The 26,591-nt window shown below is 40.3% G+C and overlaps 1 protein-coding gene across 2 annotated transcripts in view; it reads right to left on the minus strand.

The window, feature by feature from the left end:
- Nucleotides 1-20,295, minus strand: part of NUDT4 (nudix hydrolase 4) — a 30,613-nt gene extending 10,318 nt beyond the window's left edge. The window contains exons 1-2 of one of the 2 annotated variants that reach the window (XM_074902749.1): nucleotides 19,895-20,295; nucleotides 6,381-6,491 (exon numbers count right to left, since the gene is read on the minus strand). In XM_074902749.1, the coding sequence (XP_074758850.1) occupies nucleotides 6,381-6,491; nucleotides 19,895-19,993 (210 nt within the window). In that variant the 5' untranslated portion in view covers nucleotides 19,994-20,295. The remainder of the gene's footprint in view (nucleotides 1-6,380; nucleotides 6,492-19,894) is intronic. The other variant, XM_074902750.1, reaches the window with a different exon arrangement.
- Nucleotides 20,296-26,591: the final 6,296 nt, after the last annotated feature.

Raw genomic sequence — 26,591 nt, forward strand, 5'->3', positions numbered from 1 at the left:
GAGATACCTGTTAGAGTTCATGAAGCTGAAATACATGACTAAACCTGCTAGACAAGTGATTAAGCAGCACATTAATTATGAAAGTGACAGACCCCTTATTTTACTCTGCAAGGGTCAGCTATGCCACAACAGTAACTAAAAACTGCTTGTGCTTTATGCTGGGTAATGAAAAAACATTTATTAGCCTAAAGGAACACACGCTGAAGAAATGTTTACTTATCAATCCTAATTCTTTCAACATTAGAGTATTTTTCAAAAAAAGAGAAGTAGAACCTAAAAGTCTACAAACTTATGCTTCTGTCCCCAATTTTTGCCTTTCCTTGCATGCAGCACTATCTAGGAATCACTATATCCTTTAAGATTTCTACTCTGTGGCAAACTGAATAATTAAACAACTTCCCATCATCCTATTCCATCAAAAGTAACAACATGATTCTGTGGGATTAGTCTTTTTTAATACTTCAGGTGTCCAAGTATGCAGTTTTAGCTACACAAGTTTCACAATTTCTTCCCTAAAGTTGCAGCAAAGAACAAGACTGTTTAAAATCCTTAAAGCTATGGCTTAACGGTATGACAGAGCGCCCAGTACAGATACTGCAGGTTTCTCAAACATTAAAAAAAGCATTTCTGGGTACCAAGGAACTGATCTAAAGGGAACTATGCTCTACCAGAAGGAAGAAAATAATTACCTCCCCCCATCAAGATTTTCTAACCCTTTAATAAAAAGTCCTAGCCAAGGCCTTATTTACATTACCAAGATTTCTTAAAGGCAAGTCTATGGCAACAGTACTGTTGAAGGACAAAAACTCACCATCAATAGATGCAGGAGGGCTTCTCTAAACTGCTAAGTGGGATCCTGACAATGAAGTGATACCCAAACAGCAAACACCATGACCAGGTAAGTTTACCAATACTGAATAGCTTTCATAGAGAAGTTTTTTCAGCTTATTAGTACCCCACAGTCACAATGTGAATTTAATATCAGTGTTACTCTAAGCGGAATTTAACAGCTTCTCTATTCTCCCTCCAAGCAAATCAGTGGTTAAAAAAAAACGCTTTTAGCGGAGTAATGCTGAATGACAAAATTAGAAGCACTCCATAACATTAAGTGTAAAAATTCCCCAAAGCTTGTAATGAAGCTTTTTTGCAACCAGATGTTGCTATGTAGATGTGATTACTATCACTGATGTCTAGTTACTCTCTAGACAAAGATACGTGCCTCCAAAACACAGCATCATTCCTGCAGACAGTAGCATCTTTTGAAAACTTCTATACCCAAAAGTATAAAAGGGTGGTAATTAGTCTCATGATTTTTCTCTGGAAGTAATATACCCAACTGAATCATCTTTGTAGTTTAAAAAGTACTGTTAACTTTACAGTGATTTTGCTAACAAAAATATTTCCTCCGAGTTCTTAATGTAGTTCCTTCAAAATGTGTCAAAACTAAGTGCTAAAGGACCAGGAAATGCTTCAGCTTTTTCCCCAGAAAATCAAATGAAGTTCCCACTTCCCCACTGTAAGCTTCTAATCCAATACACTGATTAAGTTCTAGACTTTGAACCCTTTTATCTCCAATAAAAAGATCTTTCTTCCTTTGGCCTTTATGTACCCATGACTCTTAAAATATGGTTAAGTAAACAGAATCCTATAGATTACCATAAGTGTGTAAAACAGTCTAAACTTTGGGAGAAAAGCCTGAAAAAAACAGCGTTTCTTTTGACAGACAAGCTGTTGAATTAAGTACTTACACCCCTCTAGAATGATTCCCTAAGGAAGTCTACAAGTTCTAGGTAGGTAAGGTATCAAATCTGAATTTATACATATACTTTAGTGTTAGTTTAAATCCAACCACAAGAGGGAAAGCTGTACACTTCATCCCATAATCTTTCTGGCCTAGAGGTCATTCACTGTTGGCAGCTCTAGATGCACTGCAGTCTCAGATGTGCAATCAAACTTGCCTTTTGCTTCCTGTAGGTGGAGCAAAAGTCCCACTGCAGTTTAATTTCTAGGCTAACAGTCTACCAGGGCAGAAAGTTGCTTAAAATCTGAAAGATTAAAGAGTTATTTTCAACTGTGGGATCTGTTCAATGGTAATGGCTAAGCTCCTAAAGGCACAGTGCAAGACTATCCCTTCCCTTTCTCACGTACTCTTATAAAACCCAAAACATTTCATCATACCTGCCACAATCTTTCAGCTGAAAGGGTGGGGATTTTTTTTTAAAAGTATCTACCCAGTCCTAGTCTGTAACAACCAGTAATTTTACAAATTAGACTTTCACTGAAGTGGATTCCTCCATTTTGTGAGAGAGGTCTTAGATAATAATACAGCCATGTTCACTGTTGCAGCAGATTTACCTTCAGGATCAGCCTCTTCTCAGAAACTATTCACACAGGTCTGGGAGGAATTGCATATTTTCTGGTATGCATTTCAATAAACTTCTAAGTACAAACAAAGCAGGAGTCTCAGTTTTTGCTGAGATGGAGGAAGAAAAAGGAGTGGGAGGGTGCTCCTTCCATTTAAGAGGCTGGACATCAGCTTGTCATTATGTGCATCATATCTTTCTTTGAACACGACATGTGCGAACAACTCTTATTTCCACCTTTCACACTACCCAATTCAAGATTAAGATCCAAATTCATTAACAGAGTAGCTCCTCATTTAGAGGAGGCTTAATACCTTTCTGGGATTGGTTTATACTGTGACTTCATTTTGCTATTCTATTTTGAGGTTTGAAAAAAATTACTGCACCTAAGGAACTTGACAGGTTATCTTAATTACTGTAACCTGTGAAACAGCAGCCAAACTTAAACGAAATTCACAGTAAACATTTATTAAAAGTAAAAACCCAAATCACTAACATAAACATAACTTAAGGATAAAAAAATGGAGTCACACCTACAGGCAGACTTTGGAACAACTGCAGTGCATATAGGTTTGACTACAAAGCTCTGTGCTTGTGTTTTAAAACAAAGATTTTAACTACACTACTGTTGGTGAGAAAGTGAGGGATATCTAGAGCCAGTGGGCTAACACATTGTGAGCTATCAGCACTCCTACCATTAAGGAATGCCATTATATCCCCCACCCCCAATCAATTTCTCATTTTAATAAATTAATGGAAACCAATGCTTAGTTTGTGCATGACCCAATACTGAAAAAACCCAGTTCAGACCAGTGCCAGTGTGCCTCCTTTGAAGTTTATTCATTCACAACACTCTCAACAGTTTACTTCACTGTACTGTAACCAGCTTGCCAGGTGACATTGACCTTAGTATAAAAATAGAAAGGTCATCCATCTCTAGAAAGGTTAGTATGAATTTCCATGGCTCAAGTCAAAACCCTGAATACCACTCTTTTTTCTTTAAAAATGTCTCTTTGCAGCCTTGTGGCAGCACACAAGATTCAGCCCGTAGTTTAAGAACATTTTACTTTAAGGCATGAGCTTTTAATGCTTATCAGCTACACACGCTATCAAACCCCAGAAACTCTGAAGCTGTAGAACAAGTGTCACCAAATTATTTCCTGTTTATTAAAGCCTTTGAAAAAAATCGTTATGCATTTGCAAGCACAGCTCAGATCTGAACATGGCTGGTGGTTTGTGTCTTACTCCAGAACATCATAAAAAAACCAAAGCACAGCCACTGTACTAAAAGTGAATAAAAATTGGTTTAACTTCTGAGCAAAATGCCTGTGCTAGCACCACTCAAGCGCTTTATATCTGCTGTGTTGGTTCTCTTCTTTATCTTTCTCTTGTGGTGTATAAACACTGATGATACTGTCATTCTTCAAATCATTTACAACATGCAGCTTTTCTATCATGAAGCCTCCTACCGAAATTTTGATGACTGCACATATATCACAAGAAGCTACAGAATAGCTTAACATACAATACACTGAAAGGTAACCAAAGCATTTGCCTAAACCGCATGTTTACATGTAGTTGGTTTTAAGATTCACTTTGTATGACAGAACTTGAAGAAAACATGATCAGAAGAGAGCTCTGTGTATGAGTGATGGAGGCTGACCTCTGTCTTCAGGATTCAGGACAGCCTAGGGTTGTAGAGTACTGCAATTCTTGACTAGAACCATGATCTACAAAAAAGTCTTTTGCTTTGCCCTGAAAAAAAAAAAAAATGAAGGCAAGAACAAAATTGAGCTACGGAAAGACTGCTTCACATCATGACAGCAGGTAGGTACTTGTATTTTTCGCTTTCTGATTTGGGTGGGTTTTTTGGGGTTTTTTTTTGTTTGTTTTGGTTTTTTACCTGCTGATGTGAAAGTATAGCTAAAAGGAAAAAGACTGTTCAGAAGTAACTAACATTTGGTATCTATATGAACCAGAGAAGTTCAGTGTTGGGACAGCGTGCACACTCTGACTGGGCTTTCACATTAACAGAGAAATTTGTATTAAGTTTATACTATGTAACATATCATCCAGTAATATTCTATTCCCACTCCATGGCCCATGCACTGCACCACAGCAGGAATTTGCAAGCAAAGCTCCAAGCAAAGCCAGGACTTGTAAGTGCTCCTCAGAATATTCTCAGGGCAGAAAGATGTGTAGTAGAAAACTAGCTATCAGCCAGCTTTTATCAGCCCCCAGGTCACAACTTCTGCTGCTATATACTCTGAGAGCTTTGTGGTGTTAGCACCGCATTCCCTGCAAGCTGAGAAGCCAGACCACTCAGTAAGCTTTCAATAGCTGGTCAAACCCCCACAGCAACTTTGATGACTTACTAACTGCAGACAGGTCCCTCCAAGATGATCCATTCTTCATCACCAAAGAAAAAACCAAGCATGACTACAGTTCAGCCAGCTCTAGTTTGAAATGACTATTCCTCATCTTGGACTGTGCCTTAGGTCAGATCAGCAATTAAAACTACCAGTGTTCACTGAGCCAGTAGTCCTCCGACGCTTTTTAATCCCACCCATCAACTCATGACAGTGGGAAGAGCCAGGACTTTCCCCAAAGCGCTACTACTGTGTAGAAGCCTAAATCTTTGCCGACTCATTCCTAGAATCCTACATCTTTGCTCCTTTCAAATAGACTGCCTTGTGGCTGCCTCAGTATGTCATACTGAGTATTACCTGAGTATGTCTTGTGCAGCTCCAAATTGGCTCCCCCAGTAAAACTGGACAGACAGAAAGTCTGGAATAACTTTATATCAGTGAGGCTTATTTATGCTTGAACCTTGCTGCCTGGAGGCTGCCAAGAGCACCGAATACTGAACTACTCTGCTCCCCATGTAAGAGGGGAGGAGGCTCACTGAATCACAGTTCACATGAGTAACAGGCAGCATTTGGGGCAAGTTGCATCTACATCCCAAGCCTCTATGACCTAGCAGAACCAGTCTTAAGGATAAGCAAGCTAAACCACTAGATAGCACAACTAATAAAAAAAAAAATCACTGTACATACTAGTTAACAACAATATTAGCATACTTTGTGAATTTTGTAGTTAAATTGGGACAAGAAAACTGTTTAAGACTAGCAGAAATCTGTAGCTCACTCACTTGCCAGGATGCATCTACTTTCTGCAAAACCTTACATCTTCTATTTAAGAAGTATGATATAAAGAATGAAGAGTTGATCTGTGGTCACTTATGCATTGCATAACTGCATAAAAGAGTGACTGATTTTTTTCTTGAAGTTTTATTTGGCTTACAGTCCTGGCTGTTAAGATATTCAAGTAACGTAACATTTTGAACAGTTTGCCTAGGAAAAATAAATAACAAGTTTAAAATCAGAATTTTAAATTTGATATTTAAGTCCCATGCAAGAGTAGGAAACGGCATTAATTCATCAAGACTTCAAGCTCTGTTTTGCCTAGTGGTAGGGGCAGAAATAGAAAGGTGGATGGACTATACCTACAGTACTTACTTTATAGATAAACAGCCTTAAAAGTACTTAATAAAGCCTTTTTATTGTTGAATTCTCAACTGCTCAGATCCATCAGTTTCTAATACGTTTAGTTTGGAATCTCCTCAAAGGTCTGTTTATTTAGTTTTCTTATGTAGCTACACATTAATGGTTAGTTCATCTTCAGTTTGTTCTAGAAGAGCTGCAAGTAAAACATTATCTGCACAAACACAGAAATGCTACACTACTATAATGTCATTTGGCATAAAGTCACAGTTGCACTTACTGGAAGTGTTTATAAAGGCAGACAGAAATTTAGCTATGAAATGAAAGCGTGCTGGGAAGCAAGCTTATTAGTTCACCAAACTATACTCAAAATTCTAACACACAGAATTGCAGTTCTTTTGAATTCCACAACCACGGAAGTCAAATCCTGGGTAAAGGAAATAGAGTTCCCTTTTGTCTTGATTCTCATCTGAAGATAGCAGTAGAGGAAAGCTGGATTTTTTTGTTTTGTTACCTCTTCATACACCTCTCTGACAGCTGCTCCCCCTGGTTCTTCTTCTGGTTCCATGCCTCCACCTGGTACAATCCACTGATCTGGGTATCGGCTACTGCTTACCAACAGCACCTATAAATAATTGCAAATGACTGTTAAATATAGCTCAAGTTGGGAATCTTGACACTATCTACTTTTTCAGCAATGCACTTATTCACCTAGCCAAATGGATTATAGGCTTTAGAAATGATACATAATAGGCAACCAGGAGTTGTAAGAAGTAAAAAAAAAGGGAAATTATTAACATCCAGTCTTTTTAATACAACTAATTCAAGACAACGTCACAGTAATCTCCTTGCACACTTTCATCAGATGCTTAGACACAATGTGAAAAATACGCAATACAATACGCACAGGAATGAAGACGTACAACAAAAATATAATGATATTTGCCAAGACTGCCTAAGCTTAGGGTCATATAAGATGGTAAAGCATGAAAATTAAAGACATTTTCATCACACAGAAGTTAAACTAATTCTTCTGGAATAGCATCTTTTGACTAAAAACTGGACTTCTGAAAATTTTGCTCAGTTTTGGACACGTTTCTTTTCAGTTACTTAAATGTTACGTTTGCATGGCACAATAAATTACAAGTAGTACTTTACTGGCCCTTGTCCAATTTGGTTTCTTCTAACATGTCTGTAAGAGGAAAAACTGCAACATGTTGAATTTTAAATAATTTTTTTCAAGACACTTTAATTTCACTGAAATTGATCCTGTTACCTAGTCATATCATTGGTATATATCAATTTAAACCTCACTGTCTATAGGGCCTGCCCTTCACAATATTCAGATCTGATAAGATTTTAGCCACCTGTCCCACAAACTAGGATGCCTCTTATTTGGAGTAATTTGCAGTAAAAGTTAATGAAAATAAGACCTTGATTCAGGACCACATGGAAATAAACAGTTTAACTTGTATTTGAGACATGAGACAATCATCTGTGTAGTAACATGCTTCATGATCTAAGCAATACTTAGATAAGCCCTACCCTGAAGTCAAAGGACAACTGTAGGGACAGGGTCCGTGCTCAAATCTTTAAAAGCAATTAAAAGACTTGCAACAATAACCTCAGTCTAAAGGTTAAAGTATTGACTAGTGCCAGATGTCTGAAGTGATAGTCCAGTCCTCACCAACTGTCTTTATGGTCATTAAACTCATCTCCTGTTGGATTTAAGCAGGAAAACAATTCCCTGATAAGGGCAACAGGGAAATTATTATCACTTATATTATGTCCCTTTGGCACTCATGGAAATCCAGTATAGATACACCTACAGGAACCGGTGAGTGTAATTAAAGCGACTGCACACCTCTGAATGCAACAATGCATTCAAGGTGCCATGAGGTACACCTAGAAGGGCTTTAAGTGACAGATAATTTCTTGTTGTTTGCTTGTTTCATTTGCAGTCAAGATTTGTCCTACTCTGAAGGATTCTCCGCTGTACTAATTTCCCCCCCAATTTTTCCTACGCTAAATAAGGAACACAGAGACCTCATTTAGTACAGAATCATTCTTAGCATCCGATTTAAATGTTCACATTTTCAGTCAACTCAGATATTTTATTCAGCTATCTAAAAACCTAGAAGTAGTCAGCAATGGCAGCAAGGTTAAGACACAAATGCATCTCAATTTGATCTTTACAACCAAAGGTTTTAGTTTTCTAGGATCCTTTGATATTAACAAAAGATTCCCAGAGGGTGCACAGCTCTACTAAATGTAAAAGTTTATCATGTAGGTGGAGCATCTTTATCACTAGAAAGAACCATGTCAGCAATGCTTAAAGAGCAGTTGTAAAAATCAAGTTATGAATTCACTTGTGGGATCCCAGACATAAGCATTACACATCATTTTCTGCTGATGAAACTAGCACTCACTGCAGTCACGTGGAAGCTAGCAACAAAAGGATGATTATATCACATTCTGTCATTCCCAGCTTGGTAGAATGGTTTTAATCAGCACTCATTGTTTAGTTAAGGCTAAACATAAAATTCTTGATTACTACTAAGGGATAAATCAGGTTGCTGGTTCTGCCAGTGTACCCTAAAGCCAGGAATTTTTTATGCCTTTATATATAGTAGCTGACTATCACTAACCTGACCAATAGTCCATTGAGCTGAGTTTGTGTCTATTATCTTTAAATTACCCTTTTAAAAATCAGAAACAAACACATTTAGCAAGGAATCAACATTAAAATACAACTCTGGTAGACAGACTTTATAGCTATACATACATAAACTACCAAGTGTTAGAGACCAGGAGTTCATTTTGGCAACTGTCCAAGTCTCCACTAACCCTGGAACTGAAGCATTTTCCCCTCTATACTTTATTCTCCTGTGACTCCACTGCTTTTACAAACTGAATCCAAGGGACCACACTAAAGTATATTCCCGAGACCTTCAGATGCAGTGTTTTTTCCACCCAGTAACAGTAACATTTGAAGCCACTAGGGTATGAGGCTTTGCTAGCAAAAATGTACTTGGTGGTAATCAATTTTCACAACAACCAAGAGCCAATAGCTAGCAATTACAAGATCGTGTGATAAGCACTCCACACTGATTCTTTCAGTTACAGTAGCAACCAATCTTGCACTCACTTCCACATAATTGTTTTCGGTGTGCTGGTTTTTACTTTATGTAGAGAATGTAGTTTTCAGCTGTTTCCATCTGTAAGTGGTCAGAACACACATACCATAGTACATGAATGACTAGGCTGTAAATATAAAGATCACTTAAACGTGAAGAAACCAAAAAGCTGTGGCTGGTTGGCAATGAACTCGTATGCCAAAAGAGGTGCAAAACCAGCAGCAAAAAGCCAGCAATTCACCTTCCCTTAAGATAAGCAAACCAGGAGAACAGAGATCTAGGTCATCTAGACATCCAGCCTTTTCTGAGGAGGTTCATGTTCATGCAGATTACAGCGGTCTACTGAAAAACAAGACTGCAGAATCTCAGAGCTACATTTTTTATGGCCTATGCACACCAAGTTTTACATCATAACCTCAGAATTACTTCCTATGCAGAGAAATCTATCTGTATCCCATACGTTTGAATGCAGAGAAAGGAATGAGATTTATTGTGTTGTATTACTTGCTAGTGATGACTGCCTTTCCCATGCCTCTGAAAAAGCCTGTTGGATGACTCGTTCAAAAGATTTCCGAAGTACACAGTAATGGCATCAAATCTGCTTGCCTAGCTATACTGCTAAGTTTATCTTACTCCAAAGACTACGGGAAAGCTATTCTTTTCCATAATACTGTCAAGAGAGAAAGTAAAGCTGCAAAATTCAGTTAAGAGGAGAAAACCTCTTCCACTAAGTCTTACTAGCCAAGTTTTTACCTTGTTTTCAAGTCCAAGAATAGCAATGACCTTTTGAGTGCAGCGAGGAGGAGAAACTGCTAGCCAGCCTGCTTGTAATAAGCACCCATCAATATGCTTAACAAAGATATGGTTAACCAAAAACCCAAAGGTAATTACAGAGCATGTGGAATCATGGGACTTGCTCACTATAAATGCTAAGCCTGCAGACAAACAACTGAAAATTTCTAAAGAAAGATGCCAAAGCTTTGGCCTGTTTAGTGCTCTCAAGTCAAAGGGAACTTGTGAAACAGTTAGCAGCCATATATTCCTGAAGACTAAAATGGCAACAGCTCAGACTAATACAAATTACAACCAAAAGCTATTCCTCTTTTTTTTTTTCATATTGAACACAAAGAGGTGGAAAATTACCTAAGGTTATACAAAATATCATTGCTATCTTCCTTAACTGTAGGGCACTATTGCTTACAAAAATAATTATAATAAAAATCAGCTCACATTAAAAAAAAGACAAGGGTAAGACTGAAACTTGCTAGATAGAACAAGCTCCCAGAGCTGGAATCTCTTGACTTCAGAGTCATCCACAACTTGAAGTACTGAAGTAATATCAGCAGAAGCACTATAAACCAACTGCAAGATGATAATTCTTCTATAGCGGATGTATCACTTGCAAGGAAAAATGATTTTCCAGGTGAAAAGGTACCACTCCAATTCCACATAAATTATTTCCTTGTCATTAGATGTCTTTGTAAGCTCTCTCCTCCCAGCCTCACTGCATCTAGTCCTGTCTTCCCCACTACACACCCTGTTTTCTCCCCTCTCATCACCCCCACTAATTCACTAGCTATATCCAACCTGCTGTTTGAATTACTTTATGGAGAGAGTGAAGTTTGCCTTTTTAATAGTAAAACTGGCAGTTAAAAGTAACAACTTTCAGAAGGAAGGGAATCAAGCCCTCACCTCCAAAAGACCACTGAGTACATGTGGCTCAGTTGCAAAGAACATCACATTGCTCAAGTACATGACTACACACTGCGCAGAGAACAAAAGGAGAGGGCAAGTGCATGGAAGACGAAGGATTTAGCTCCCAAGCTCTATGAAGATGAGCACATGTGAACTGTTTCAGAAGCTTTAAACTCCTCAGAGTACAGAAAAGATCCTAGAGGCTACAAGAAGCACCTCTCAGGTAGAAAACAAAGTATCAAAATTCTGTTAGGGAGATGTACTGCATGTTCTCACAGGCATCAGAAACATTAAGAGGGGGGCAAAAAAAATCCAACCCTGTTCTGAGAAAAAAACTCCAGGACCCACTTTGACAGAGGTTAATATAATCTAACCTAGCACACTCACTATGGAAATTTCAGCCTACATGGTTGATCTGCCAAAGTTACAAGCACCTGAAAGAGTCATAAAGATGGTTTAATCAAGATACAGCCGAAAGTGTCAGTCAAGCCCTACAATGTGTTTAGAAATGGCTGTAAGCAGATGCTCAGGGAGGAATACAAGCAGGAAATATTTTATTGTTCCCTAATATTTCCAACCTCCAATTGTTTTCAGCTCAGGAGCTTCTTTAAAAGTACTGGGAAACTACTCTGAATGCCACAAGACAGAGACATTATTGAGGAACAAGGAAAAGCACCTCTTGGAAACCCCAGATCATATTTTCAGGATTCACTGTATGAATTTTTAGGCAAAAAGCATACATCTCAAATTAGAGAGCACAGGTCAACCTGCTACTGTAATTAGAGATTTCCTTTATCTAACACTGTTTGCTATTTTAAGAATCATTGCCTCATTTCACTAGTTCTGAAAAAATTTCTCAGTTCCCCTGTAGGTTACCATGCTATCCTTGTCCTAGAATGGCATTGTCTCTTTTCGGACTCCAGAAAGTTGAAAACTTTAATAGAGCTTTACAACTTGCCATAGCAATACCACACTGGTAGTAGTTAGTAAGGAACATACTTTTGCATTTCTGAAAATATTCTCAGCAGAGTAATTGCTTATGGTCCCCTCATTCTTTACTGTAACCATTCTCAAGATGTCTTTTTTTAACCTGGAGATGTAACGTGCACAAAGTTAGAGTAGTGAAAAGCCTTGGGATCAGACTTGATGGCATTTTAAAAGCTAGCTAAAGTCAAAGCTGCAAGATCTTTACTTTCTCTCTTATACTAGCACAATGAGTTCAGGAAGCTCATCTGGCTGAAAACTAGCTTGTACCATTAAAGCTTAGTTTTCAGTCTGCACGCACTTAACACTGACCAGTACAGAGCCACACAAGGGTCAGCACCACACAAACTGGGGCAGAAAGGCATGTCTGCAGCTACCCAATTTCAGATCAGCCTAAGCCAATTCAAGAGCCTCTAACAAAGTACTTTACAGACAATAGATGGAAAAGCAGTCCCCAGTTATGAGAGAGCTTAGAAATTTAGTCTCAATGAATAGGAACTGGCAGAGCAGCAGAGAAATGGCATAACAACTGACAGTACATTAATTCTAACGTTCATTAACTTGAGCACAGCATCCTGAAAGCAACCTAGAAAACTGGGTTCTGTCTATACAATATATTAAATAAAGTTTGAAATATCCTCCCAACTTTAAGTAAAGATAAATTTTCAAAGCAGCAGCACAATGCTTGGACATCAACCAGTGCAACTTTACTGTCATTCTGAAGATGAATGATAAAAGAAATATATGCATATATTTTTATAAAACTTCAAAATCAGATCTTTAAATTATTTTTCTGTTGACGTCTTCCGATTTGAAGGCTCTGTGGCAACATGTAGAAAAACATCAGCCTTTTTCAGAAGAAGCTTTGCTTTAACTTGCCATTAAAATTATACTATTCTATACATTTTATTTCACATCAAATTTACATATTTGTCTAACATGTTATAGTGATGCAGAATTTGAGTACCTTCTTCTGGCTAAAGTACTTTGTTTTGTTCTTCAGCTGAAGTGTTCCTATCAGGAACAGACAGCACTATACTACTACAGCACTGCCAGTCAGAACACACTTCCTCACATCAACAAGTGCTCAAGTCACCTGTAACATTAGATCACCCCCTAAGCTTCAGTATGTTTTGGAGAATCAGATGTGACAGGTCTCATGGGCAGATCTTGCACTCAGTCATACAGCAAAAGGAAATTCCTGACTGCAAAACAAGAAACTCCCCACAAGTAACTATTAAAGAGGTTTTACTTCTCACACTGGGTCAGTTCCCCAATCCACTTTACAGTGCATCCTTCTTCCCTTATGCTTGCCAATACAAACCAAGGGAGAAAACACATAAGGTAGTAGGGGGAAGAGCTAAAACTCATATTGCTGTCTGTTCCTTTTTAACTTGAAACCACAGCCTAATCTTGAGTAGAACTGGGCTTTACTGGTTACTCAGCAACATAATCTGTTTGACTATGGGATCAGCTTCCAAGCACTTGTCAGAAACAAGAGCTCCAAGTCTTCTGAGAATGTTCAGCTGCAGGTAAACACATGACAAGGTTACTTCTTGACAAACACCAGTCAAGATAGCCTTTTTTGTCTTCGAAACACTTGGGAAAAAAAACAAGCATACATTTTTGAAGACAAAACTTGTTTAAAATTATTTATATTTATAGGACTAGTTCCATACAAGTGCTTAAGCACCAAGTCAGAAAGCCACCTAATTAAAATAAGCTTTAACTGTTCTACAAACAGCTGGAAAAAAAATAAACATCAACCTGTGGTCTGAACTCATATCTACAAAAGATGTTTAAGAAAACATGGCTACAAATCCTAGCTAGAGATATATATGCATAAATGTGTTTATATATGCATATATATCCCCCTAGCTAGGATTTGTATATATTTCTGAAGAAGTCTGCCACTCTTATTTCACAAAAGCTGGTGACAGTGGTAACACTGGGGAGTTCACTGAGCAAACTGGGGCAATTCAAACAGAAACTTAAGCCACCAGTTTAAATCCTCAAAGTAAACTTAAGATGGTGCAAGTAAGCAATAAAGGATATTTTCTCAAGTATCTAAACACAAATATTACTAGTTGAAAAAGACAGCATCTTCTAAACAGGGCAAAACACACAGCCTATTTTGTTGCAGGACACCTCAGCCTGATGTTAGATAGGTACAGCCATACTTCCTTCCCCTTTCAGCAACTATCCACCCCATTAAAGGCATTCATATGGCATAGACAAGCCAGTATACCAGAGGTACTGGAAAAAGATAATCAAGGTTTCACAATAAAAAATAGCTCATGGTTGACTGATTTCAGTATCTGAAGAGGCATAAGTGAATACTGAAGCTTCCTGCTGTGGTGGACAGCTGAATTCCTACAGCTTCACTGAACTCTTAAGACTTCCACTGCTGGCAAGCAGTTGCAGTTTGTCAAAAGACATCCCAACTGAAAGCAAGGTACATGTGCAACACCTGCAGAAAGCTGTTTTTCTGTACATGTAGGGATAACAAGGCACGTGTTTTCTAAGTTGGTTACCCAATAATAAATCCTGCCACAGCAACCTAACATTCAATTACTTTTCTTAACATTAACACAAGCTTAAGCCACCGCAGAACCCCATACAAGCCTGCAGTAATACACCATAAGCAGACGTCGTCTCTGTAGACACATCATAAAGAGCCATTCTGGAAGCTGTTTATAGATCTTAATTTTTTTTGAGCTATACCCCCTCTTAATACCACACAGATGACATCCAAATATGAAGAAAATGCTGAGGAAAAACTAAGACAGCAATTACCCTATGTCAAGTATTCCTCCAGTATATTAGCAGGGCAGGGAAAGGAGACAGCACAAGTAAAATAGAGTGTGCCTGAAGTGCATATTGCAATGTGCATTCTCCGGCACTTTAAAAATACACCTATATTCTATATTAGGCAATCATAGAGCAAGCTAGGTAACCTGTATCAGTCCATATATTGCTTTAGAAAGCATGCCAGTCTTAAATATGGTGCCATGGTCATACTCCAAGTTACATTTTAAAGCACACTATCTGTATGTTTACACCTGAGAGCTTACACTGAAGAAAAAAAACCCTAAATGACAAATTCTGAGTCAAGTGTGGAAGACCTTTCACCACTGTTCAAGTTGATTTACAGTAATTCCTAGAACACCCCATTTTGCCAGGGTAGCCAGGGGACACTTCTGGGCCTGGTTTTATAGATCAGGCTACATTACAACAGGTCTTTCTGGTTTTCAGATGATTTAGACCAATGCAAATAAAAATAATGTTTTACTTTTTCCTTTATTATGATTTTATAAACAACTGCTAATACAAAGCAACAGCTGTATGAAACTGAAGAACACTATTTAAAATAAACAGTGACCACCGTAACAAGATAAACAAGGGTTTCTCAAATCTTTACATTCTACAAACCAAGAAATAAAATTCTCTAAATGACATGAAAAAGGAGATACAATACTAGGAGCCTATCATTTTTAACTCAAAGTTAAAAGCAATTATTGTCATGCAATATGCCCCGCTACAGGAAAAAAAAATAATCTGCATTTCCCATAAGCATGTGACAATACAGTTATCCTCACTGCTGTCTCAATAATTAGAGAAAACCCTTCCCATCTGTTTTCATCTCTTGTGCAAGGCTGAACAAAAATGGCCAAATTAAAAATTTAAAAGCTTGAACACTTTTTTTGCATACAAAACTTTTTTAGATCTGCCACTAGCAACTGCTGGCTCAAGACTAAAGTAGGGCTTTTAATACTATATTCAATTACATAAAGCAGTGTTACAGATACCAAATAATTAGAACACACTCAAGTTTTATATTCATGATATTTAAAAATAACTGCTCATTATTTGTATAATATGTAGGTGATGGAATAAAAATGAAATTAGCTTTAAAATTGTTTTAGTTATCCAAATGACCAGAAAAAAATAGTAAAAAATTACTACTTCTCTTGCTGCTTTAAAGGCCTGCTACGTTCTCTGCTTTGAGAGGTAAGCATTTCCTTGTCTACTCTTCACACAGACCCTAAGACAGCAGCATTTTATGTAAAACCAGTGTTTGCAGAATAATGAATGCATAAGCAATTCCAACCCGTGGAAGCAGTCAGTTCTCACAGTACTGAGAGAGGTTCTCCTGTGGGCTTATCCTAAAGTTGCTATCTGTATTTCCTAGTTGCTCAAGAGACTTGCATTTTCTCATATACAAATCTGCCAGCCCATTCTAGCCTACTGAATACCATCAGCTTTTTGCACACACCTAACAGCTTCTTGCTTGTTCAAAGCAAAGTCTGAAGCCCCCACGCATTTCATGCCCACATAGCCTTTTTTCATTTTTCATGAGATCTCTCTTGCTTCATTTCCAGCAACTTTTCATTCAAAGGGCAGACAGTGCCTGCAATTACTGCTTTATTTCCACCACAGCACTTAAGCTCATATCCAACCATCCTGCTCTCTCTTCAGCCCAAACGACAGCATTGAGACACGGAAACAAGCAACACTAATGACGGCAGTCTAAGAGATCTTCTGAAACACTCAAAAAAGCCCCAAAGCCACTGGTCACATTACTTAGCTATCTGGGCTTCCCCCAGGATTTTTTTTTTTTTTTTTAAAGCACACAATATCACTGCATGAAGGCCACAAAATCTAAAAATGGGCTACACAGCACTAAGTTGGCATATATGGAGTCACTTGAAGGAACCAGCCACAGTAAGTGGAGGATTTTTGCAGTGGGGTATCTGGACAATCATCAGTCATCTCAAGTAGCTACTTTCAGCTGCAGTACCAGCTCTTAAGACAAAGCAGAAACTTTTGACATGTTGCAAGACTGCCGGCAAGCCCAGTTTTCCACCCATAACACCCAAGAAAACTGACTCAACAATTTTAAGTCTGGCAGCAAAGACTATCACTAAATCTAACCAGATATGGTGCTGTAGCTGGAGAGTAGGAGGTCAGCAGCTGTATTTCAAATTGTTTGCAGGGACCACAAGACTGAATTTTGCCCCAGTGGCATTCTGGAGCCCACCCATGTTTTGAATTAAGAAATAAAGAAGTGAACACGAATGGAAATGCAAAATGGTTTTACCAAAAACATGTTTTGTTGCCACAGCCTTTTTCAGTTTGTGTTGCTTCACTGTCTGTAAAACTCAGCTGTAACATAGACTTCAGCAAGACTACAAAGGTAGCAATACACGTAAGAAAAAGACCAAGAAATCATAACAAGCAGATTTTGCTAGATGATGATTAACAACAGAGATATTAAATGTTTTAGTGACTTGCCCAATTTTCATTGGTGATGAGCACAATTTTAAAGTCTCCGAAGTGAGAAGCAGTGTCCATAAGTCATGATATTAACAGGGGATCTCATGCTGAAGCTGCAGAATAAGGATCACATTTGGTTAAGAACAACATACTGTGAATCTAATGTGCAGGACACTTAAGAATTTCTGGTACCAGTTGAGAGTTCACAAGGTGGGAACAAGTTAGAGACTTTGGATACCACCACTAATCACAAGATGGCTACACAAAAGATTTACAATCATGATAAAGATTAGTCCTATCACAGTGCTTTTTTCTGGTATAGCTCAGGAAGTATTAGTAACCTTTTACACAACAGAGTGAGATTCCATCTAAAGCAACCACAACTGTTGCCCACATTCAAAAAATATTCCTGTCAAACTGAAGGAGATGAAAGAGCTACCATGATGATCAGAAACAGAAAAAAATGGTTTTAGGAGACCAGGCTTTAAGACTTCAAGTCCATCAAAAAGTGCTAAGGAATGACTGCTGTCTACAGATAAGTCAGGAAGCTAAGTGTAAGAAAGGAGCAAAAAAGCTAAAGCACAGGTACAACTGGATATGGGTAGGCCTTTCAGAAAGTCAGAATGGAAGTAGGAAGACAGGTTAATTTAAGATTTGTATCGGAAGATTGCTGCAGATACTCATTCCTTCAGACAGAAACAAACCAGCTGAAAAGTAGAACATGATCTATTGAGGGAGTCTTGCAGACAGAATCCCCAGTAAAAACAAAAGCTAAGATTCTGATTTCTTGCTTTAAGACTCCTTCAAAGAAATTTAGTGCTAAAGACTGGTTTCAGCTGCCTGCTCTATTATCTCTCCTCCCATGTCTAGCAATTCTTTGCTTATGGGGTAGTAACTCCGTAGGTTAAAATAACTATGAAAATTATTTCTCCCCTCCCAACAGCTTTTATAGGAGTCTGCTGTTCTCCCTCCAGTCACCCAGGTACTGCCTTTGTGCTCCTTCACAGCAGAAGTTGCCCTGGACTAAAAGATCCCTGGACACATAGATTGTCTGAAAAAAATCAATGGTACAATCTCTAGAGAATTGGAAAAGAAACAGTTAAGACACTTCCATGGAGTCTGAAGTAGACCTACACAGAAACTTACTAAGGCAACAGTGTTCAAGAACAGAAGCAAGCCTCAGACAGCCAATTTGGTGAACATGGCTGGTGATACAAGTTAATCACAAACTGTAGGCAGGCATCAAACTTCCAAGGAATAGGTTCTGTATTGATACAGATGGAGCTGGCACTGGAGAAAGCTAAGCAAGTTAGAGAAATTGCTTTTCTGGAAACAACTTACCAGAAAATGATTTTAACTGTTTTGACATGCTTCATCTGTATACCAAATCTGACTTGGTGATACCTCATTCATTTCACCCTCAAGTGTTGTTCGCTTGCACAAGGCCCAACCTCATACCAGTCATACAGGTGCCCTATCCACAATACCATGAAGCGCTCCAGCGTAACAAGTGTCAGCATCTACTCTTGTTACACAGCCCAGCAAAGCTGCACCATTCTTGGCCTCACAGGGTGTTCTTACACACCAATGATTTTGTGAAGCTGCCAGTGGTCTCACTTGGATGCAAGAGAATATCAGAAGTTACAGCAGGAAGTGAAGAATGAATGGAAATTACTGACAAAAAGAACTCCAACCATGAACTTCCAACTACAGTTGGTGCAAGAAAGCTGTAACAGTAGCTCAGGTGTTTGAACAAGTAGCATCCAAAAATAAATATCAAAGCCACACAGATGGAGAAGCACCCTGGCATGAGAGGTGCTGCTGAAACCAAAGGAAAGCTAGACCAATAGCAAGAACTAGCAAGACTTCTGCTGGGCACCTTTCTCGTTCATAATACCAGGAAAAGCTGATCAGTGCAATCCCAAGGCTGTATTTACACCACGTAAGGAATGGCATATACCAGAAGACCGTATGAATCTTTTGCCTAAACCCAAGGGTCCGTATCGAGATCAAGCCTCTCCCTGCTGCGTTATACTGCTTTGTATATATTTAAGCAAGAAATTTGCCACATTGGCAACTTGGATAGGACGCTAGCTTCTTGCAGCACACAGATAAAGCTCCCAGGCCCTACCCTTTGTAGTTACTTTGTAGTTATTAAACAACAAAATGAAAACGAAAATCAGGAAAGGGTATGCTTCCAGCCCGAGACAGTCTATAAATGCATTGTGCAATGAAAGCATCAGCAAAGTTTTCAGATAACGGCCAGTGCAATTGACCTTGGCTGCGAATACAGGACAAGTTTGTTGCCACCTCCCGACTCTGCTGCAACATAAAACCCCAGCTGAGCGCTATTCTCTCCAACCAAAACCGCAACACACCCCCGCCCCCGAGCTCCTTCACAAAATATTTGTAAGCACCATTTTGCTCTCTTGGTAAAAAAAACAGGTTCTTCAAATAGAAGATTTTTTATCTCACCTAAGTATGGCAGGGGACTTGTCTTAAGAGCAGCACCAGCCCTACCCTCAACGCGCCATTGCACATTAACCCATTTTCTGCGCGTTACGGGCACACAAAGGACGACCTGGGAGTTTCGGTCGGTGCCCGGTTCCGCCCCGGCAGCTGCCCCCACCCCGGCACCGCCCGGGGCCCGGGCCGCGGCCGCGCACAAAGGAGGGCGCCGCGCACGTGGGTCCGCGCCCCGCCGCCCCAAGATGGTGGGCGAGAGGCGCGCGGAGCCGCCGCGCCCGGCCCGCCCTCGGCCCAGCCCGGCCCGGCAGGGGGGCGCCCGCCGCCGCCGCGACTCGAGCCCGCGCCGCCTCCCGCAGCCTGACAAAGGGACGCGGCACCGGCGGGCCCAGCGAGCGACGGCGGAGCGGGAGCCCCGCCCGGGCCCGGCGCTCCCCGCCCCACGTGCGCGGCGGCTCGGCGGGCTCACCTCATCCTCGCGCTCGCTGCGGAAGCAGAGACACGCCGCCCGCTTCTTGTAGCCCTCCCGGTCGTACGTCCGCGTCTGGTTCGGCTTAAATTTCATCATAGAGGCGGTGACACGCCGGCTGCCCCCGGCCGCCGCCGCCGCCACGGCTCCGTTCTCCGAGCGCCGCCGCGTCCCCGGGACGCCGGCGCGGGCCCCCCGCTCGGGAGTAGGGCAGGAGGAAGACCGGTCCCAGCTGCCAAGCCCGTGTCACAGCAGCGCCGCGCCGCCGCTGCTGCCGCCTCCCCAGAAGCCGTGCCACGCCATGGAGGCTCCCTTGCCGCCTGCGCTGCGCTGCGCTGCGCTGGGCTCGGTCCGGTCCAGTCGGCTCGCCCCTGAGCCGCCGGCCCCAAGCGCCGCGGCGGCCGCCCCTGCGCCCACTATTTAACTGTAACGCACATTCCTGCGCCGCGCGCGCCGCGCCGCACCGCGCAGGCGCCGGGCGCGGCAGCGGGCGCGGGGGGAGGCGGGGCCGCGGCGGCGGGCGGGGCCGGGGAGGTAAAGGGCCGGTCACGGGGCAGCGGCGGCTCCTCCGGGGTGAGCTTAGTCACTGGCGGGCCCTGTCCGTGCCCCTGAGGGTAGCAGGCGGCCGAGAGGGCGCTGGGGTGAGGCTGGTCCCTCCCCGCCTGCTTTCGCAGCGCCGCAGGCTGACCGGAACCGGTCTGGGCCGCTGCTGTCTGGCGGCTCGGGGCCCGCCCGGTGTCCCGCCGGCCGCGGTTACCCTGCTGAGCCGGGGGTGGGGCGGGCGTGGTGGAGGTAGGGCTGCGCCGCGGGCTTGTGCCACCCGGCGGCCCCGCGGGGCGGGAGCGGGCCCGCCGTCCGTCCGTCCCGCCGGCGGTGCTGGGCCTTTATCCAGGGCGGCCCTCGGAGCGCGGCAGGGACGCGGTCTCTGCTGGCAGGCGCCGTGGCAGGGAGCCCGGCGGAGGTGTGCGAGGCCGGGCGGGTTTCCATGCTGCGGGGCTGGCTGGGTGGAGGCTTCCCGTGGCCCAAGTACCGTAGTAAGAGCGTAGCTTTGCCCATCTAAGTTAAGCTAGCTTTCACATAACTTATTTTTAGAAGGTACTGATATATGTGGGATGGGAAAGCCGGCAGCCCGTGCGATTTTTTTGTTTTTATATAACAACATCATTTTGGAGCTGAAGATGGACAACAAAAGGCCTTTGCAATGCTGCCGATGGGCCAGGAAAATGTCTGTTACCCACATATTTTTATTATCACTGGTAGGGCAAAAGCCTTGGTGCTTTCATTATCAAAAAATCCTGCAAAACCCAACCCAGATGCAAAGCAAGGAAATGCTCTTCATTGCCCCTGGGTTGCAGTCGATTGCACGTAGTCGGCAAAGCACTTGCTGTTTGTGCATGAAAGACTGATTAGTCGTGTCTGCAGATGGAAAGTAGTGTGCACTTATCTAAGTACTTGGAGAAATCACCCATCCAAACTGTTTCATAAACTTTTTCCTTCATTTGAATCTTACTGAGATTCAGTATGTTCCTTTTTTACTTTTAGAGTGGACTAATGTGCTTCTGTCCTACTGGTTGTTTTCTTGTTCCAGAACACCTATTTTTTTTCATCCTAAGATTATTTTTTTAACAATTTTGTTGATCTATAACAAGTCAGGCATTTTATCTGCTTTTTCTGGCATGGATTGAATGGAGTTTGGTTCGTTGTCACTGGTCATTCTAGTTCTTAGTGAAATTTAGGCCTCCTGTTCTTCAGAAAATGAACTAAGTGCAGTGAGTCAGCTTCAGATTGGCAGTGAGTGAGTTTGAAAGCCATTGAAGCTGAAGGAAGGAAAGCACAATTGTATTGAAGTGTATTGTTTTGGTAAAGTTATAATAAGCTGTAAAGTCAAGTACCCAGATATTAAGAGACTCCAAATTTAATTTGCTTTTACACGTTGATTACTCGTGTAAACATGTTTTTCTTAAGAAGGCCTCTGCTGCTTTTGCCACATAGCAGATGGAATGGCAGATTAGATTTCTTCTTTTTCCTCATTCAGTACAGATCCAGGTCTCACTTATTACTACCTGACACCAGTCTGGCCTCAGGCTACATACAATTTTAGTAGTTAGTTAGTGGCTCCCCAGTCAGAATAAATTCTTTTTTGTGAGGGGCCACTATCCAATTAGTATCTGAAATTTTTAGTTCACAGTTTAAAGGGTTGAGATCTGAAACTTTTGAGAATGCTGAGGAATAAAAACATGTTTCTGATGCTTGTATTCATTAACTTGTCCATGATACAGGAAAGAGTGTGGTATGCTGTAATGAAACTCAAGGGCTGCAATTTAAGATTTTTAGTTAGTTGTTCCATCAGCATTTCTTAGATTTTACTTGTTTGACCTTGCTACCTTTGCTGTATTCCTGTGTAAAGATACATCATTACAAACAGCATAGATGTGCATTCATGTGATGCATATAGTGAAAAAAATCTTGCCATTAATCTGCTTTTTACAATTGACTGTTACTAGAGAACTCATTTTGTTTTGGGTTGTTCCTTGAGCTGCTGTTTCAGGGTCTTCAGTATGGCTCTTTCTGAATTATCTTTTTTTGTTGTTGTGTGGGAGGCTTCACCTCTCACGCAATTGGAGGAGGTTCAAAAGTAGGATTTATACTTAACGAGTGCAGTGTCCAAAGATCAGATGAGCTTAGGCCAGGTTTTCCACTTTTGTACAACCCACCCTTTCCACCCCCAAAAAACAAACAAAACATTTGACTGTCAAATCAGAACACAGCACACAAATCCTATCTCTGTTGTGAAACTCAATGGTTTCTTCTTCACATATCATAGAGGTAAGAGCCGGAAAAAAGATCTCTGTGAGTTTGGCCAGGCAGTAGGCTTTCTACGTTTTCTAGTCCACATATCCTCAAACATGATAACAACAATTCATTGGGGCTCTCTGTTTTTGTGACAAACCCCAATTTATGCCTATATGTGATTAGGCCTTTATTTTACAAAATAGAAGAAACCCAACTTTGTGAATATGGAAAAATGTTAAAAAATAATGACAGATGAATCCTTAAAAGTGAAGTGGTAGGACATTTTGGTTTTTGGACCTTGAGGGATTTTGTTTTGAGAGGTTGTGCCTCTTTTTTTCTGAGATTCATTGTGCTAGGAATTAAATACCTGAGATTGTTTGTTTGTTTGGAAATGTAATTCTTAAATGGACCTTGCTTTTTAGAATCATCAAGAAGCCTGAATCTTCAAGGGTTTTTTGTATTTTAAGTATTCAGTCTTCTTGTAAGTAAATTATGTGGTCTGTCTATACACAGAAGTCAGCAACAGCTGTATGTGAAACAATCAAATCATCAGTAAATAAGATTTACAATGCTATCACGTTCATATTTGCAGTAGTTCTGTAGCGATGCATTGCTTCGTATTTTGTTAATGCAGTGTATGAATACAGGGTATCAAATTATAATTACATGCGATATGTTACTGAAAGAAACTGCTATAGTGTGGTACCAGAGGTCTATTTTATTGTGAGGTGGGGTTTTTTGTTTGTTTTTTTGTGGAGAGCCTCAGGATTTTGCACTATAGCTATAGTAATTGTGAGGTAACTGATAATACCTTGATTACAATTGTGAACCAGAGCTGAGTGTACAATGTGGGATGCGAAGATACTTTCAAGGAAGTTCTAAAACCTCTACATTCAGACACAAGTAACTTTCCACCTAGCTGTAGTTACACTTTGAGTGAAGTCTGCTTAAATGCAAGGGAACAATTTTATTTTCCTTGGGAAGAAAGAAACAGGTTTAAAAATTTACAGAGTAAATTAGATTTTCCAGTTCCCTTGACCTACATTTATTGCCAAGATTAGAAACTGTGGTGTTCAATAACTATGTTCTGGTGAGTTTTATGTAACTTTCTTTTCTGCTCTTAGTTTATTATAGTTAATAAAAATGAAATCTTTGCTTTGGAGGTACTTTCAGTCTCCTCGAGGTTTGCACAGAAGAGAAATTGATAGATATTTTTTTTTCCTCACCTCTGCAAATAGCACATCAAATTAGTTACTTTATATTAGGGAAACCAGTGTCTTTAGTTATCATCATTCTAGATGATCATTTCTGCTGTCATGGTTGTAATATTTCTTTGGTATTCAACAGTTAAACCAGCATTAAAATCCAAAAGTTGAGGAGCAAACAGTGTATTGAGAATGCATCCCTCTAGTGCTGCATTGTGTAGGCTTTTGGAACAGTAAATCCTCATTCAGCTGCATTGTTGTCTGGTGAAAGGCTGCCTGCAGCTCTAGGCCCAGTCATCATTTCAGCAGAAATTACAGTAACTGTAGCGTTGAGGTTGGCGAGGTTAACCAGACAACCAGACTGGTTAGCACCTTTCCCAAATCTAGAAAGAAAATTCTTAAATGTATTTGAATATAAGAGGGTTTGGTATGCGGAAAGGGTAAGTATTCACCAGGTTAGTTCTTATTTAAGGTGATTTACTCACCCAAGATACAATAGGAGGGGCCAGTGATTCTTCTAAGATCTTATACTACTCTGTGGTTAGCTACAAGGAAGGAAATGAGAGCAATGCCAAGCTAACTTCCTTGCAAAAATGCCATCTTTCTAATGATTTAGCAGTTACAAAAATGCCAGCATTAGTCAAAATACTTTTAAGTGCCCAAAAATATGCAAAAATCCTGTCAGTGCATATGCAGACTCTCTTCTGGTAAACACTGAACAGAGAGAACTTTGAGACATGGGACACTTACTTATTTCTAAATCATGCTTCTGCATAAAGCAGCTTTTATATAGTAAGTACCACATTGTCTTTTCCCTTAGAGCTAGATCTTCCCCTGAATCCGTTGTAAAATGCACTTTAAAGAGAATAATACGTGTCCATGCTCACAGTGGTTAGGGTTGCATTCCCATCCACAGGGCTCCCTTATTTTCATGTGAAACTAAAGCACCGGTACATCTGCTAACAAATATATTTTCCTTTGGTTTGTTATTGTTGAAAAATCTGTATGAACTGTATTCAATTACGCTATCACTGAGTGCCAATCCAGCTTTATGATCTTGCATTTTATGAAAAAGTCCAGTTAGCATTGCTTTGATGCCTGGTAAGAGTGGCCTTCGCAGTAAAGATAGGGTTTTGCATTAAATGCTTACAAATGGGGATTAATAATAGTCACCAGTGAATGAAAAGGAGGAGATCAATTAAATACAGCTATGTTTATTTGAATGTATTCATCTGAGCATGTTTATTTTTATGTATTGAGTGTTGTATGCTTTTGTGTGCTTTTATGGGTTTAGTGAATTGTGATTGGTTTGGATTTGCTTAAAATTGAACTTCTTTTAACAAAATAGGAGAAGTAGTATTTTACAGAACTGTTTAGCATATTTTATTGGTCTTCTACAATAAAGCTAGATTGATGATACTTAACTGGTAAAAGTACCTGAAGAAAATTTTTTTAACTGATGCAAAATTCTTTTAGTTTTATCACAGGGACAACCTAAAACCCTGAGGATTTGGTCAGACTTCATTAAATAAATAAGTATGAATTAAGATCATTGTTGTGTATTTCAGATTCTCTGTGAGATTATGTAATCTTAAACTTGGGTTTAAACTCTTTAGCCTGTAGGGCTTTGTTAGTGAGATGTCTTATTGTTTAGTTTTATGTTCATAAATATTCTTCCCGTGAACAGTGCATTTCACAATTGGGTCCTTAGTGCTTTCTCCTCCTTAGTTATGAATTCATTGCCATAATACTCTTGTTATTCAAGTTTTAATTCTGGTAGTAGACAATTTTTGGTGACTTAGTTACTAGGCTTGTTCAGTGATAAAGTTATGCCTTGCAGTGATTCCAGTGAAATCCTGCTTTAACTTGCAAACATTTAAAATTGTAAGTGTGGCTCCATGAAGATTGTAGTAGTATGAGTAGGCTTTTCATTGGTCCTCACGTTCAGTTTCCTGCATAAAATAGGGTAAAATATGTCTAGCTTTTGAGGAGTTGGGCTTCTTGGGAAAATAGGACTTCACTGACACAAAGCTGAGAAAATACTTGAAATGTTTTGGAAATCTACCTGTGGTTAAGTTTTATCACTTCCATAGCAGCAGCAGCAAGCCTATACAAAATATCAACTGCTCCAGAGTCCTAGTTTAAAGTACATATAAAATGGGTCTGTGAACTGGGTTGCCAAGAGATGGGCACATGTTCTGTTTGGCTAAATCTACTGTGGAATGTGTTTTCCAGCAATGGGGTGAAGGAAAGAGTTGATAGTGGGATTACCTCAAACCCATGCACTTCTTTGTGGCAGAGCCTATCTCTCAGAAGCCAGGTTAGTAACAAAATGGTAGTTGCATTGTGTTATTAACAGATGCATCAAAAATGGAAGGATAGACTGCTCTTTAAGTAATCTTCTTTCCTAATCTAACAGAGGTCTGCTTGGCTAGACTTGGCACTCAAAACCCACAGAATAGGTAATTTGTTTATTTTGGTATGCTTGTGTAGCCAGGTTACTGACTATTTGAGCCTGTCTATTTCTGATATGACACTATATAAATCTAGTAGAAGAGCTTGTCTGATAATGCACATCTTTTTTGACTGCATAGAAAAACAGTAATCTGTGGCAGAAAAACATTGGAGGCTTGGCCAAACTATGCTTTATGAGGAACTGTGCTAGATAGGAATGGAAGCTATTTTGTGAGGCTGCTAGT

The sequence above is a fragment of the Athene noctua genome, chromosome 3 (assembly GCF_965140245.1).
Source record: "Athene noctua chromosome 3, bAthNoc1.hap1.1, whole genome shotgun sequence".
NCBI lineage: Eukaryota > Metazoa > Chordata > Aves > Strigiformes > Strigidae > Athene > Athene noctua.